This window comes from Heteronotia binoei, unplaced genomic scaffold, assembly GCF_032191835.1.
Source record: "Heteronotia binoei isolate CCM8104 ecotype False Entrance Well unplaced genomic scaffold, APGP_CSIRO_Hbin_v1 ptg000334l, whole genome shotgun sequence".
NCBI classification, from domain to species: domain Eukaryota; kingdom Metazoa; phylum Chordata; class Lepidosauria; order Squamata; family Gekkonidae; genus Heteronotia; species Heteronotia binoei.
In genome coordinates, this window is record NW_026800018.1 from 121,069 (window position 1) to 137,025 (window position 15,957).

At 42.2% G+C, this 15,957-nt stretch overlaps 2 protein-coding genes across 2 annotated transcripts in view; one reads left to right on the top strand and one right to left on the bottom strand.

Annotated features, from left to right (window-relative positions):
* Positions 1-16: 16 nt before the first annotated feature.
* Positions 17-14,828, top strand: LOC132590614 (arginase-2, mitochondrial-like). Its single transcript, XM_060263587.1, has 8 exons — positions 17-184; positions 480-552; positions 7,550-7,727; positions 10,002-10,161; positions 11,424-11,518; positions 11,677-11,781; positions 11,952-12,088; positions 14,046-14,828. The coding sequence occupies exons 1-8, from the start codon at positions 65-67 to the stop codon at positions 14,249-14,251; spliced, it is 1,074 nt and encodes a 357-aa protein (XP_060119570.1). The 5' UTR covers positions 17-64; the 3' UTR covers positions 14,252-14,828.
* LOC132590615 (vesicle transport through interaction with t-SNAREs homolog 1B-like) overlaps positions 14,420-15,957 on the bottom strand; it is a 29,576-nt gene continuing 28,038 nt past the window's right edge. Inside the window, exon 6 of the mRNA XM_060263588.1 lies at positions 14,420-14,788. Within this exon, the coding sequence (XP_060119571.1) occupies positions 14,698-14,788 (91 nt within the window). The 3' untranslated portion in view covers positions 14,420-14,697. The remainder of the gene's footprint in view (positions 14,789-15,957) is intronic.

Genomic DNA, 15,957 nt, shown 5'->3' on the forward strand with positions numbered 1-15,957 from the left:
CGCCGAGGCGGTTGCCGGGATGAGCGAGATCGTGAGTCCCTCTCCCAGAGCTTGATCAGGCATCATGTCCCTTCGCACCAGCGTCGCCCGGCTCCTCAGGAAGCAAGCCGGCTCCTCCGTGCAACTCCCGCGGAGACCGGCGCATTCGGTGGCCCTCATCGGAGCGCCTTTCTCGAGGGGGCAGGTGAGCAAAGTGGCCTCGCGGCTGGCGGGCGGGGGGGCACAAGGCGAGGGAGGGGGTCGGAGAGCCTTCTGCGGGAAGGGGGCCCCTCCGCCCGCCGCCGCTCTTTGGGACTCTTGCGGGGCCTGCCTGCCTCGGGCCGAGCGGGGGGCAGATGAGACGCGGCAAGTTCGGATCCAGAGTGGAAATTTCCAGACCCGGTTTCGCCGCGCCCGCCGGCTGAGAAGAGCAGAGCGCTTCCCGGCCGGCGAGCACGTGGCCGCCTTCCTCCTCTAATCGCTGCTCTTTTGCCTGCCAGAAAAGAAGCGGAGTCGATCGTGGTCCTGCCGCCATCAGGAACGCGGGGCTGGTGGACAAACTCTCGGGCTTGGGTAAGTGGACGATCCCATGAAGTAGTTTCGCGACTTGGGGAAGTCATCGGAGCGCATCCCCTCTTCGCAGAGGCGTTTCCGGGCACATCTCCTCTCCCCTGGATTCATCACGGCCTCTCCCCAGGGCCGTGACCAGGTGTGGGACGGGGAGTCGCTTATCTGGATCACTGGGAAACACAACCTCCTCTAAGGCAAATGTGAGCAAGAAAGACCTCTGGTGCCCTCTGAGAAGCTGTCCCGAGGCACACCCCTCCCTTTTCTTCTCTGGAATTTCCCCCGTAGGCGAAGATGGGGGCCGTGTGAGAACAGGGCCCTGCCAGGCTTCCTGGAGCCTTAGGGGGGGGGGGGGGCGGCCTCCTTCCTCCCGGGGAGATTGAAATCGCCCGGGAAGGCCCCAGGAGCAGCCGCTGCCCTCCCAGCCCAGCGAAAAGGCCCCGCCGATCAGCGGCGACCTTTCTCTGGCGCCGGGAGCGCTGGCAGAAGTCGCCCGCCCGCCTCCCCCTCCCTCCATTTAAAGAGGCCGCCGACCAGCTGGTGGGCGGGCTCTTTAGGCAAGGAGGCTGCGGCTGCTTCTGCCAGCCCTGCGGGGTGATTTGAATCGCTGCTCACAGTGAGAATGCAAGCGGCTATGCAAATAAGACTATGTCCTTCTCATGGGGAAAGTGGTCTTTGGCTTTTTTTGTCGCCAGTGCTATGGAACTATATTTGTTATTGTTTTTTTAGATCTCAAAGCAGAGTGCATCATTCTTCCTTTGTGTTACCCTCACAACAGCTGTGATGAAGAGACATTTGACTCTCAAAAAATTATACCTTGAAAATCTTGTGGGTCTTTAAAGTGCTACTAGATGCAAATTAGCAGCTCACAACAGCCCTATGAGGTAGGTTGGACTGGGAATAACTGACTGGCCCATGGCTAGCTAATGGGCTTCAAGGCTGAATGGGACAGCCAGGTATCCCAGATCCTCCTCAGACACTAACTACTAGACCGTGCAGGATTTACTCTTATTGCAAGTAGTGTCCATGCTAGAGTTCATTAAAATGTGGCTTCAGATTTTCCTAAATCTTATGTCCAGGAACTCAGTCTTTCTACATTAAGTGGGCATAAATCTCATGTAATAGTGCATAGGTCTGACATCTGAAGTTCAGTTTCTTCATGCAAACATGCATTGGACAACCAGAGTCAATCTGCATGGGGAAGATGGATTATACTGTAAAATGTGTAGCAGCCCCACATGATCCATATGTTTTATGCTCCCCACCCCCGACAATCCTGATTCAGATAATAGTTCCCACATTGAGGCAGATAAAATCTGTTGGGTATTGACCCTTTGTTTGACTTTATATAACCCTGAGATTTCTGCTTTGCACAACAGGCATGTCTGGGACTGATGTGTTTTCACTGCAATACTTCGTCAATTAAACAACAATTTCTCTAATGTAAACTGTGCATTGATTTTGATTACCTAGTAGATGACCTAATAGAGAGCTAGTCTAGTATAGTACAGGGGTGGCCAAACTGTAGCTCAGGAGCCACATATGGCTTTTCACACACATTCTGCAATTCTAAAAGCCCCCACCATCCCATCAGCTGGCTTGGAGAAGGCATTTGTCTCTTTAAATCACTTCTCCAAGCCAGCCAGCAGCTTGGAAAATGCACTTAAAGTCCCTCCCTCCCTCTGATGTTTATTCTATGTAGCTCTTACATTAAGCAAATTTGGCCACTCCTGGTATGGTGGTTAAAGTGTCAGACTAGGATATGGGAGGCCCATATTTGAATCCCCACTCTGCCATGGCCAGTCACATACTCGCAGCCTAAGCTACTTCACAGGATTATTGTGGGGATAAAATGGAGGAAAGGAGAATTATGTAAGATGCTTTGTGTCCCCATTGAACATTACAGATATATGACTTCAGCAGTGTTGTTCTAATTTTAACCTAGAATCAGAGGCGTCACTAGGGTGGGTTGCACCCTGGGGTGTAACTGATTCAAGTCACCCCCCCCCATTGGGCATCACCCCTTTTGGAGGGCTGCGTCACCCCCTCCGCACACAACCCCGCCAACTTCACATGGCCCCTCCCTCATCCACCCTCCGTAATCCAAGATACCAGTTTTGCAGCATTTAAGTTTCCCCCACTCACCCACACGCTTTTAGCTGAACCGGCGGCAGCACGGCCCCGGTTTCAGAATCCCGGCCAGCCCACACACAGCAGCAGCGTTCTAGTCCCAGGGCCAGCCCCTTCCTGTTGGGGGGGGGGTCATGGGTCAGTGCCTGGGGCCAATGAGAATGCTCTGGGGGAGGGCCGATGGCCCCCTTGGCCCCGCCCTAGTGACGCCGCTGCCTAGAATCATAGAGTTGGAAGGGACCTACAGGGTAATCTAGTCCAACCCCTTGCACAGTGCAGGAAAGTCACAAATACTGCCCCCCCCAAAAAAAAACACAGGATCCACATTGCTGTCAGATGGCCATTCAGCCTCTGTTTAAAAATCTCCAAAGAAGGCCCACCACTTCCTGAGGAAGCCTTTTCCACTGAGAAACTGCTCTGTCAGGAAGTTCTTCCTAATGTTGAGCCGGAAACTCTTGTGATTTAATTTCAACCCGTTGGTTCTGGTCCTACCTTCTGGGGCCACAGAAAACAATTCCACACCATCCTCTATATGACAGCCCTTCAAGTTGGACTAGATGACCCTGGAGGTCCCTTCCAACTCTATGATTCTAAGTATTTGAAGATGGTGATCATATCACCTCTCAGCCACCTCCTAGCCAGGCTAAACATGCACAACTCCTTCAACCTTTCATCATAGGACTTGGTCTCCAGACCCCTCACCATCTTTGTTGCCCTCCTCTGGACCCTTTCCAGCTTGTTTATATCCTCCTTAAAATGTGATGCCCAAAACTGAACACAGTATTCCAGGTGAGGTCTTACCAGAGCAGAGAAAAGCGATACCATCACTTCACATTATACATAATTCATAAGTATACAAAATTCAGCATTTGGCCTTGACTCTACCCCATGGGTCCCCAATGTGTTGCCCATGGGCACCACGGCAACCACCAACACCATTCTTGGTGCCTGCCAATTGTTTTTAGAAAGTGGGTGGGGCCAGTTGGGGCTTTTGTCCTGAAAAATTTCTGATTGGCTATTAGAGATTTGAGTGGACATGCAGATCTGTTTTTAAAATATGGCTTGGTAGCAGCTGCCACCACAACACAAGAATCTGCAAGAATCTGCACTGCATAACTAAAAGTAAACTGCAACAACCATTTTATGGCAAACTATGCCTGCTGTGGCAGCCATTTTGTGGCTGTGCCTACCACACTGTGTCAAAATTCTAAAAGTGCCTACAGGCTCAAAAAGTTTGAGGACCCCAGCTCTACTCATTAGTTACGCAGAGGTTAAATTTGTGGCATACCTTGCTGGAACATGTACAAGCCAAACTTTTCATTGTACAGAAAACTCAGTGGCAGTGTGATTCTAAGCAGACCCTTCTAAGCCCATTGACATAAATGAAATTAACACAGAATCAGTGTTTTCCTCTTAACCAACCAATATGTGTACAAATCTCTGCACAGGCAAGTATTAGTGTCAGAATCATACAAGCTGAACCAGAAGAGCTGAGAAACTATTTACCTACTTGTAAGGAACAGTTTCCTTAAATAGTAATTTCTCCAAGCATCTACTACACTCAAGTGGGTTTGTTTCAGAATGAAACGTTATAGTGATCTTGAAAAATCTGTTCTGAGCCAGGAAGAAGTATGGCTTAACAAAATAGGTAAGATGCAAAAGATTTGGAGCACTAGATTGTTTGTTTTTTGAGAGGAGCACCAGCCACCATTTTGAAGTCACTAATGTACCCTTTATACAAGGAAACTCCCATTATTTAAATGAAAATAGTTATGTCATGAACTTAGTTGAGTAAATCTATGGTCAGATAGAGCAGGGTGTTGTTTGGTGCTATGCTGATGGTGGCCTAGTTTATATCTGTTGGAATCAATACCCTCGTTTCTCTCGTTGCATAAATCTTTTACCTTTTACTAAAAATCTGTTGTGATCAGTGCTGTTCTAACCCATCACCCCAGTTTGTTAACTTCCAATAGATTGAGATAGGTGTAACACTATTTATGATTGCCCCTATTCTTGTGCTGCTGCTTAAATCTCTGATATAGGCTGACGTGCCAGCCACATTACTATAATGGTCTGGATCCAATGATCTATGAATGTGAGGATCAGCAGCCCTTTCCAACTTGGGGAAATTTATTCTTAGGATGTGAGGGTCCAAATATATTAATAGCCATGCAGATTGGGAAGTTGCAGTGGGAAGGTGAAGGAAGGCAAAATCATCCTCCCTTTCCTATCAGTAGAGGTCAGTTGGTATGTATAAGGTAATATTACAAGTGTTTGTAAGTAAACACTGTTAATAGCAAGATAGTCTCTATCTTATTGCATCAGTGTTCCATAAATGGCTTGAATGTATCTAAATCGAGAACCCACCGACAGATGGGGGGGTATCTCCTGTTGCAGCTTTGCTGAAGCTAAGCAAGGGTGAACCCCAAACAGTAACCTGGATGGGAGACCATTGGAAGCCTCCTGTAAAAGGGAGAGACTAAATAAATACAAATAAAAACAAGTTTTACATTGCAAACCTGTGCAGAGTTACATCAGCCTAAGCACTGCAAGAATTCTCTAGTGTTTTAAAAATTAGCATATTTTCCTAGACATTGTACGGTGTGATGACTCTAAACATAAGAAATGTAAATTTAATATTCTCTAGCTGGTACTGAAAGAAATAGATAGCTTCAGGTATATCACATGTATGTAGGTTGCAAAGTTGCACAGAATGCGGCTTATTTTGGCACATGATTTTTATTCTGATTAGAGCAGAATCCTCCCCTGGATTCAGGGTCTGTTTTGGAATAGAGTGGCTAGACTAGACAGTAGCAGCATCTTGGACTGGAGTATCAGTTTATAGTGCTGACACAAAAGTGGAGAACTTTTTAAAAAGTGTTATCCATCTATGAAATACATTAAACATTGCCTTATTAATGAGGAAAAGCATTCTTCTGCTGCAATTTTGGATTTTTATTTTTTTTTGCAAAGCAGATGAGTCAGCCTCAACTATTACTGATGAATTCTGTCCTATGAATCACTGACCTCTTTGGAGCTTTGTTAAGATGGTACAAACAATGTGTGGCTACAAGTCCCAGAGTGATAATTGTGCTAGAGGTGTATTGCAGCAAACTACTTCTATTAATACTTGTAATGTGGTCAGGAATTTTTGTCATTACAAGTCAGCTTTAATACTTAGTTACCCACACACAATGTCCAGACAACCAATTTTCACTTAAATCAGACTTACCAAATAAATGAAGTTACTTAAGTTAAATTAATAATTGTTTATGACAATTTAAGAATCATTCTACTGAACTTTGAGAGAGTCACTGAAAATCAAATAAAGCAAGTGCCAGGTTTTTCCTCACGGTGCAATCAATAAGTTGATTCATTTAAAGAATGATAAGGTGGCTAATGAGCAGCAAGCTCTGATTTCTGACAGTAGTGGCATATAAATTCTGCTAGGAACAAAGTGTTTTGCTGGTTTTCTGCTTCTTGAGAACTGCACAGAGGAAAGTGGGAGAAGAGACAAAGGAAACTGGAAAGGAATTCTAGGTTGGCTATAAATGGGATAACAAGATCTGGCTTTATAAATATACCGTACCTTCTGTTTTACCAGAAAGTCTGGTCCAGCCACAATATCAGAAGGGGAGTCCTGATGTCAGAGTGTTCTTAAACAGAAACGCTGTGATGTAATGTTCTGAAAGAACATCCTGCTGTTGCACCAGGCCATGATGCAACATTACTGCTTAAAAGTCTGGTGATTGATTTTAGAGACCTAGCCATTTCTGATGAACTGGCTCTTATTGCAACATTCTTTTGGAGCAAATACAAAACAGCAGAGCCAGAGAATGTATTGGATTTAAGGAGCAAGCTTCCATCAAGTTTAATCTTTAACTCTGGTGAATCTGTGTTCTTTTTCTTCTTGCACTTACATTAAGATTACGCTAGATGCACTGTTGACTGCAATATACAGAGAAACTGTAGTGGTTGGACTGTCAGAAGCCTCAGGTTTGAATCCCTACTCCGCCATGGAAACTCACTGAGTGACCTCATGTCAGTCACTCTCTCTAAACTTAATCAATCCCTTAACAGGGCTGTTGTGATGATAAAATGCAGAAGGGAAGAGCAATGTTGTAAGCTGCTTTGGGTCTCCTATTGGAAAGCAGGATAGAAATATCTACATATTGACACAAACAGGTTGCCACCACACACACTAAATTATGCACTTTCAATCAATTTTTAATGCACTTTCCAACTGGATTTTGGCAGTTCACACAGTAAAATCCAGGTGTAAAGTGTGTGAAAGTGCATTATTTCATGTGTATGATCACAGCCATGCACACACTTACCCATATACGAGACTGAAACAGTTAATTGAAAAAATTGGTTCTGTTTATTGAGAAATCAACCATGAAAGGAATTTACATGTTTAGGACAGGGGAAAGTAGTTGATTTCTGTCCATCCTTCTGTTTTATCTTTGGGGGAGATCCAGGAACATGCACTGTTTGTCCCAGAAACTGTCATTTCTTAAAATGAGTAGGTAGTCATAAGACAACAGCCATGGAATTGCAAAACTTTTTGGATAATAATAGTCAACAAAGGCTTGGGGTTTCCAAAGTGTGGCTCATGACTCTCTGATGAACCATTGAAAATGAAGTTGCAAATCTGATTGCTGGAGCTGGTGGGATGTAGTTCTCTGCCTGGAAATGTAATGGCATAAGCACAGGGTAGGTTGAAGTGGTTCATTGGGATGTGTAAATGGGATATAAAGGTGTAACTGTGAATAACCACATTAACTGAATGGAACACTAAGTACTAGTGTCTCCAATTACTAGACTAGACTTTGTCTTGATATGTAAGTCAACTTTGTTTTTCTGTTCTTAGGTTGCCAAGTATACGATTTTGGAGACCTCAGTTTCACTCAAGTGCCCAATGATGAAGTCTACAACAACATAATTAGATACCCACGTTCTGTAGGGTCAGCTAACCAAGTTCTGGCTGACACTGTGCATGGGGCTTTGGCTGCTGGGCATAGCTGTGTAACCCTTGGAGGCGATCACAGGTGAGCTGGGAATCAGTGTGGGAGTAGGTCACTGGATTAAAATCAGTGTGGGAATCAGTATGGGAGAAGGCCACTAGATTAAAATAGGCTTAAACAAATCTCTTGTGTACAGAGCACTTCAACTAAGCCCTCTCCATATTGACAGGACTCATCATTCATGTTGTCTGTCCAGAAATGACTAATGTGAAAAATTGAGTTAATTATTGTGTCTTGTGCTAAAAATAATATTTTTCTAGTAAAAATAGATACCAGTGTAAAACAAAAAGTGATTGTTTTTTTCTAGTACAGATATATGTCAGTGTCATACATGTAATCAAATGTTTTGCTAATAAAACTGATAATTTCCACAATGTATAGTATGGACTACTTATAAGAAGCACTTTGGAGAATAAAGGTTGATACACATACACCCATACAGAGCAAAACATAGTTCTTCCTTGACAATACCATTTCAGTCTGAAGGTAGGACCTGTGGTTCAAAGCATGTCCTCAAGGGGAAACAAAACTGCCTGTTCATATAAAATTAGCATACCAGGTTGGATGTTTAAGCCACATCCTTTTTTCATGCTCTGCTAAAAAAACCACTAAGAGACACCATAAATTCTAAACAACAAAACAGTGTAATGTAGAGGTCAGTGGTGTTCTGACAAAGCTTGCACGTCGAACTTCAAATAGACAAGAGCATGTAGCAAAAAGACATTCACAGAAGACAGAAGAGTAACAATATTCCAGTATTTCGTTTGTGGAACTAAAAGAAGCCCTTCCAAAGACGTCTGTTCTAGATATCAAGACGTTTCATCCGTCTTTCTTCAGTTTGGAGGCTTATTTAGCACTGGAACCCAATCTTTACAATACATTCACAGGGTTGAGGCCAAGGTGTTTTAAAGTTTGCTGATGACAGAAACAGAACTCCATGCCAATCACCAGACTTTTACTTCTATTCTATTTCAACAATCACATCTCATTTACTCTGATGCCTCTGTGCAGTTACTCCAGACTAAGCCTACTGAAATTTGCATAGAATTGCACTGCAAAGGAACCAAAAGACAAACTTTTTATTGGGCTCCAAAAAATAACAAGGTTAATAATTTATTGGCAGCCATCCACAGTAATTATGTTGAACCTTAAACCTGATTAGTCTTTCATACATGCTCTGTTTAAGGCCACCTAAAATGGGTATATGTAAGATTGGAATTAGTTTTAAGGCAAATGTTTTTAAGTTTGGAGGTTCAGAGACAACAAGTATATTAATTGCTGTAAAACATTTTTTCCAAATTCCTTCCTTTATCCTAACAAGTTTCAAATTATTTCTATGGGAATGTTCTAAGGTGTGTACATTTATTTTGGCTGTTGCAACACTTTTTGCATATAAGGCATTTCAGCACCTTTCACTGTATCTTCTAAAACAGGGGTCCTCAAACTTTTTAAATAGGGGGCCAGTTCACTGTCCCTCAGACTGTTGGAGGGCCGGACTGCCGTTACTGTACAAGGCCGCGGGCCGTCAGTTCTCCGTCTTTTGCATCTCTCTCCCTTCCCCACACCACACACCCCGGCCTGGGAACTCACCTCACACTCTGTCTCCGCCACCTCAGCCCAGTGCCGGAAGTGTGCATTGCTAACGCGAGTTTAGGTCGAACGTCACTTCCAGTCTGATTTTGCCATAACCCGGCGGGCCGCATAAACGTCCTCAGCGGGCCGCATCTGGCCCGCGGGCCGTAGTTTGAGGACCCCTGTTCTAAAATAAAAAATTATGACTGGCCAGTGAATTAATTTTGCCTTCTGTTTACTCAAGAGCCAACAGTACATATTTTAACTGACATTAGTTGTGTTGTATTGTTCCAGTGTAACAGTGTTTGCTTGGTCACTGAGACAAAGCTGATATTTTGTCAGTATGCTGCTTTTTAGAGCTAGAAAGATTTATATGACAAATCTGTAACAGAACTGGGTTTAGAAGAGCTGGGTATGAAACAATACGGTTGTAGGAATTCCCAAGGAAGTAACAGAGCTCAGGAGATTGCATTACCATACAGCTCTCTCTTCTATTAAAACTTCCTTCACATATAAACTCAGAATTTAGTATGCTAAGAATACCCCTTATTCATCCTAAATTCCTCAGTAAAAATCAGTGGTGGCTTTAGCATGACATCAAGAGCCAGACTACTTAATTATCCTTTGATTGGCCGCTCAATAAGTTTGTAGAAGTCCTAACTAAATTTACTTATTAAATTACTTGCCAGCACACTACTTACAAACCTGCACTTGTATTTTTTTCAGTTTAGCGATGGGTTCCATTAGTGGCCATGCAAGGCAATACCCGCACCTGGCTGTGATTTGGGTTGACGCACATGCTGATATTAATACTCCACTCACAACCATGTCTGGAAACCTCCATGGACAACCAGTCTCATTTCTCTTAAGAGAACTTCAAGATAAGGTAAATGAGGATTCTGCTTGCCTGCTTTGAAGTATGACCTAAGTCAGTCCAGGTTCTTTATTCCGTTCAGTGGGTTTTGATTGTTGCATAAGCAGGTAAAGCAAATTTATCACATATGAAGAACAGCCATTTCCTGCAAGATTTACCTATTAGAAGGCTTGAAAGTTTTGGCTTGACAATCTGAGTCTATTCTGGCAGGCAGTTTTCCTTACCAGAAGCAGGATTATGCATGAACATGTTTTCTGTTTAATAAAAAATCCTTAGCTCTGCCCATCCAAGTGGCTTATATAATGGTAGCATCATTCACTTTTTCAAAGTCCCTCCCTTATCTTGCCCTCAAAGCAACACGAAAACTGCTAGACAGTATATGGACACTTTGAATGGCATTAGTTTTTTAGCACATATGTTTTCTAAGTGACATGCAAAGTATAGTGGCTAACCTTTAGCAACTAAAGCAGCAGTTCTGTAAACATCTACATGGGAGTAAGGCCCAGTGAACATATGTTAACGTACAGTAATACTTTATCACTGCAACATCAGACCTTTTTGAAAACTCAAGCTAAGGGTTTAGGTGAAGCAAACAATGTTAGAAACCACACACTTACTACAATGCCACACGCAATCATGGCTTCCTAATGTGGGAAACCATCCCTGTGGACTGTACTCCAGATTTGATTTCCTGCTTCCCCATTTGAAGCTAGCTGGGCAACTTTAGGCAAGTTGTACCACTCTCAGCCTAAAAAATAAGCATAGCTCACCACTAGTGTCAAAAAAGAGCTACCGCTTCGGCAGCCAGACTCTCTGGGATCTCCTGGCTATTTCACATTTCACATATAATGCCATATGAAAATTTTCGACCATGCTTTCAAACTAACTGAAGACCAGGTTCTACTGTAACTGATTAACAATTCTGTCTGAACTGGATTCACTTCTGCTTCATAGAAAATGACTGATAACATTTGTACAGAACACTCCATGATCAACAGCCTTTACAGAAAGTCCATATATGAGATTATCTTTACAAAATGGACTTTCTGAAGGAGCTATTGACGAGGTGCTCAAGGTAAGCAGCTTACACAGTTATCTGCAACTACCAAGTAGTTTGCATTTTTGAGGGCTCGTTGTTATGGGCCTAAATATTACTCTTGGGGGAACAGGAAGGTAGTTATATGACCATACATTTAATTTTTCTTTATTCATATTACACGTAAGCTGTAAAAGAATTTTTCTGCAGCTCAAGACCCTGTTCTTTTTGTTCACAGGTGCCATTACTTCCTGGATTTTCATGGCTGAAGCCCTGCCTCTCACAATCTGATATTGTCTATATTGGCCTGAGAGACGTGGATCCTGCTGAACAGTAAGTGAAGATAGCTGGGTTTGAAAAACTTGATTATACTTTCTTTCAAAAGTGCTTGGCTTAGGTTATGGCTGCATTTACAGGCTATGGGCTTTTGTAAAGCTATACTGCAAACAAGTATATACATTAATAGCATTAAATGGTTTTCTTTAAAACAGCTATATTTTGAAGAACTATGACATCCAGTATTTTTCAATGCGTGATATTGATCGTTTTGGGATCCAGAAAGTCATGGAAAGAACGTTTGAACATCTTTTGGGCAGGTAATACATTTTAGAGATCAATGGTAACAAAACTTTAAGAAGAATTTTGTTTTCACTTGGTCCTATTAATTACTTGTCATATCCTCCTACATAGTCCTTCATTCCCAAGAATAGGCTATTTATTGCCATGTGCCAGACCTACAGAATAAAGTTTAATTCTCTTCCTGCAGACAGCAAAAGCCAATCCATCTGAGTGTTGACATTGATGCATTTGACCCAGCCTTGGCTCCGGCAACAGGGACTCCTGTCAAGGGTGGCTTAACATACCGTGAAGGCATGTATATTTCAGAGGAAGTACATAATACAGGTAAGAACAAGCCAAGCATATTTTTCTTTTAGTTTCAAGTGGCATGAATTTTATTTAAAAGTATGTTTGCATGGCAGTTACCTTGCAAAAGCTATTCAGAGAAACTCTTGTTTTTTTCTCTTTCCCCAAACAAGGGAATTCAAAAGAAATAAGTGGGACTAGACACAGTGACAGAGGTTTTGTTTTAAAGGCTTTAAGTTCTCAGGTTCTGGAAGGTTAAGTTCTTAGGCAAGACAAGAACTATGGTTCCTAAAAGTTGCCCAAATTCTTACAACTAAAGTTCTATCATAAGCTTTTTAAAATGGAACTACAGCTGTACACTAATCAATCATAGCAAGTGTTCAGCTTTCACACTTTCGCAAATAAGTTTTTGCAATTGGTAATTTATGGAAGCAAGATAAATAACAGCTAAAGACTATCACCTTCCTCCTTCTTGACTGTTTGGTATAAATACAGTTATTGGGGCTAGTAGAATACATAAGATCCATAGCAACTACCTTCCTTTGTCTATTTGCTTCTACCTAGCATTGTATACCAGTTGCAAAAGCTTTGAGGGAAGACTGCTAGTTGTTTGTGATACAATGCAAGACTAGGTTTAATTGTTATCATGTGTGCTCCCTTTCACATGTATTGACACATGTAGACTCTCTAACTTGGGTATGGGACACATGCCCAGAACCAGAATTAGTTTGGAGGAATTAAGCTCAGTGTGAGGAACAGGGAGAACTCTTCCCACTTCCACAGCCTGCCTAGCTTGAGAAACTGACATACTAACCAATTAAGGGGAAACAGAACATGTGACTTAGGGATCTTTACTTAAATAATGGGCAAGCAAGTTCAAAGTGCTTCTAATAGGCTACCAGTAACCATGAAACCACCAGATTTTTTTTCCCAAAGCAAGGTTTAGAATTTATTGAGGGAAATACTGGGGTGCAGGAATTCAAAAGGTACTAAAGTGTTGGAACAGTGCAACTGTCATGCACATGTTGTGCATATGAAGAGTTGCATGGGAGAAAATAAGAGAGCCAAGCCTCCAGCTGAATGGGAATTCTACACTAGGGAATGGCCACAAGGAGAAGTAAGTAGGGAATTTAAAGATGTGGCAAAAAGGGTTTTTAAGAGAAAAGTTTACCTATCCTCAGTCTGAACTGTATGCAGTACATTGTCTGTTTAGAGGATCCAACAGTTCCAGGGATATAAGCATCTTTGCTGGTTCCAGAAGAGCTGAGTGGGCAGCCTCTGAGCTAGCAGAGTGTGACACTGCATGATTTTGGCTAGAAGTACAGCTATAGTTATAGGGGACAAAAGAATATCAAAAAAATAATTGTACAGTCCAGAAATTCAGGGTGAGACCACTATGAGAATCTGTGGGTTTCCTGACTTTGAGTTAGGAAGGGAGGGTTTCCCAGAGAGGTAACAAAAAGTGATTGCATCTAGGCAGAGTGAACATAAGGGCTGACAGGATGAATGTTTCACGTATGCATGTGGCAGGTTGGTATAAGGCATTTGTGCAAGGTCAAAAAGCAATCAAGCCCACCCAGCTTTTTTGTACAAAGGAAGACTTTCCCTTATTGATGAAATTACACTGATAGATCTAGGTGGCTGCCTGGGTTTGCAAGCTCCCATAGCAATAGGTAGGCATACAAATGTAGCATCAGTGAATCAGTTTCCTGCACAGAGTTTTAACCACTTGTTACCATTGCTTGAGGAGAGCCTTGACTTCACCTTCTCTGAAGCATGGCATTGCTGGCTCCTAAAATGGCTGTCAAAACAAATTTAGTTAAGACAGAGTCAGAGCAGACAGCACACATCCAGAAAGGGGGGTCCCTGGTAAGAGAATATAATTTGGAAAAGCTGTCTGTGTTTGTCAGTCATTAGAGGACTAGAAAGTTGGATTTCATGCATTTTGATGGGTGATTTTAAATTTCTTTGTTCCTTCCTCTTGACAATTCCTCAGGCCTACTTTCTGTTGTGGACATCGTAGAAGTAAATCCATTGCTTGGAGTTTCACAGGATGAAGTGAGTGCAACAGTTAATCTTGCAGTAGATGTGGTTGCTACATGCTTCGGTCAGACACGAGAAGGCGCACACATAGTTTTTGAGGAACTCCCATCACCCAGTTCTCCAGATGAATCTGACAGTGAAGAGCAAGTACGGATTTAGGACATGGATGGGTAGACATAATCTTCATAATGGGCATTATACAGCTCTGCTGAACTCCTCAAATGGACAGGCCTCCCACTGACTGTACTGCATTCTGGTTTTGTACAGATTAGTTAATTTTTTGTTGCATAACTAAACTGCTGTATTAAGAGTTAGACAACCACACTGTCAGCTTAGAAATATTTATTACTTTATGTTGCAATTATACAGTCTTATCAACACTTCACTGCACCCTGTCTTTTTTCCTAGCCATGCTTCCTTCCAGTAGTAATGCACTGTTGTCTGATGAACATGTTGCCTTGACCGACAGCACATCTATATAGTCTTTCAGCTGCAATGCATAATCCACCCTTTTCAGCCTGTGCTAAAGAGCTCCTGCTTGGCAGTGTCTGTATATAGTCCTTGAGGTGATGGAAGACATGCTGGCAGAAAGGTGTCTTGAAATTTCAGCTGAAGAACTTGTAGTAGACAATGCCTGCCAGAATGGCTAGTTCCAGAATGATAATGATGGAGAGCAGCAGCTTGTTTGTCATAAGTCTAAACGGAGAAATAAGACATTAATGTGTATATCTTTAAATCCATTCAACATTTTATTAGGATGGAACAAAATTAGAGTCTAGTGGCACCTTTAAGACCAACAAAGTTTTTTAATTCAAGGTATGAGCTCTTGTGTGTACACACATTTTCAAACACAATGAAATAGAAATAACAGCATACATATGGGGTGGGCAGTATGGCAGTTATTTCTATTTCCACTTCATTATGTTGAAAAAGTGTGCACGCGCATGAAAGCTTATACCGTGAATAAAACTTCGTTGGTCTTACAGGTGCCACTGAATTCTAACTTTGTTGTTGCTTCAGGCCAACACAGTTGCTCACTTGGATCTTACTGGAATGGAGGCAGTTTCACTAAGCTGAGATGACAGAATTAAATACCATGTGCTTCAAATAACATATCTATATGTTAACTTTAATTTCTACAAAATAGCTGCTAAAGAATCTGCACAATAGAAATGAAAAGTCAACCAAGGAGAACAAAGAAACAAAGGGAAGAAGATACTGAATTTTACAAAAGCTGTCACAGGACTCTTTGCAAAATACTAGGAACTAGCAACAGTGTGAGAAAGTAATCTGCAAATAACTCAAAGAAAGAGTAAAATAAAAAAGGCTAATGTCAAATTTTCAAAATCTTATAGTCTGTAGCAAAATTGCCAGCACTAGCATTTGCAAGTTAAGATTTTTACAAAAAAAACCCCTCAAAACCTGATAAAGGAAGTGTTTGCTTCAATAACAATATAAATATAGAGGCTCAGTTTAGGTGTTATGTTAAACTATGGTTAGTATGATTTGGACCACTAACTATGGTTGTTTGAACTAAGGTCTGAAATGATGGTTTAAAACTTGGTTTACTAATGACAGCTAGCCCTAAACTCTGGTTTTGTATGGCATGCCAACAAAGGCATCCTGGTTTGTTCACCAGTGATGACCCCGCAGTCTCCAGGCTACAAAACCACAAATATTCACTTGCATTATCTCTGCACCCCACCCCACTTGTGAACCACTGCATTGGCAGTCTCCCTTACAGATGCAACAGGCATGATTTGAATGATTGTGAAACCAGAATTTGGCTTGCAGACAAACAAACCTGTTTCTTTTACCTGTAGCTGTTTTTTATTAACTATCTATGTTGTGGATTTTATGCAGAT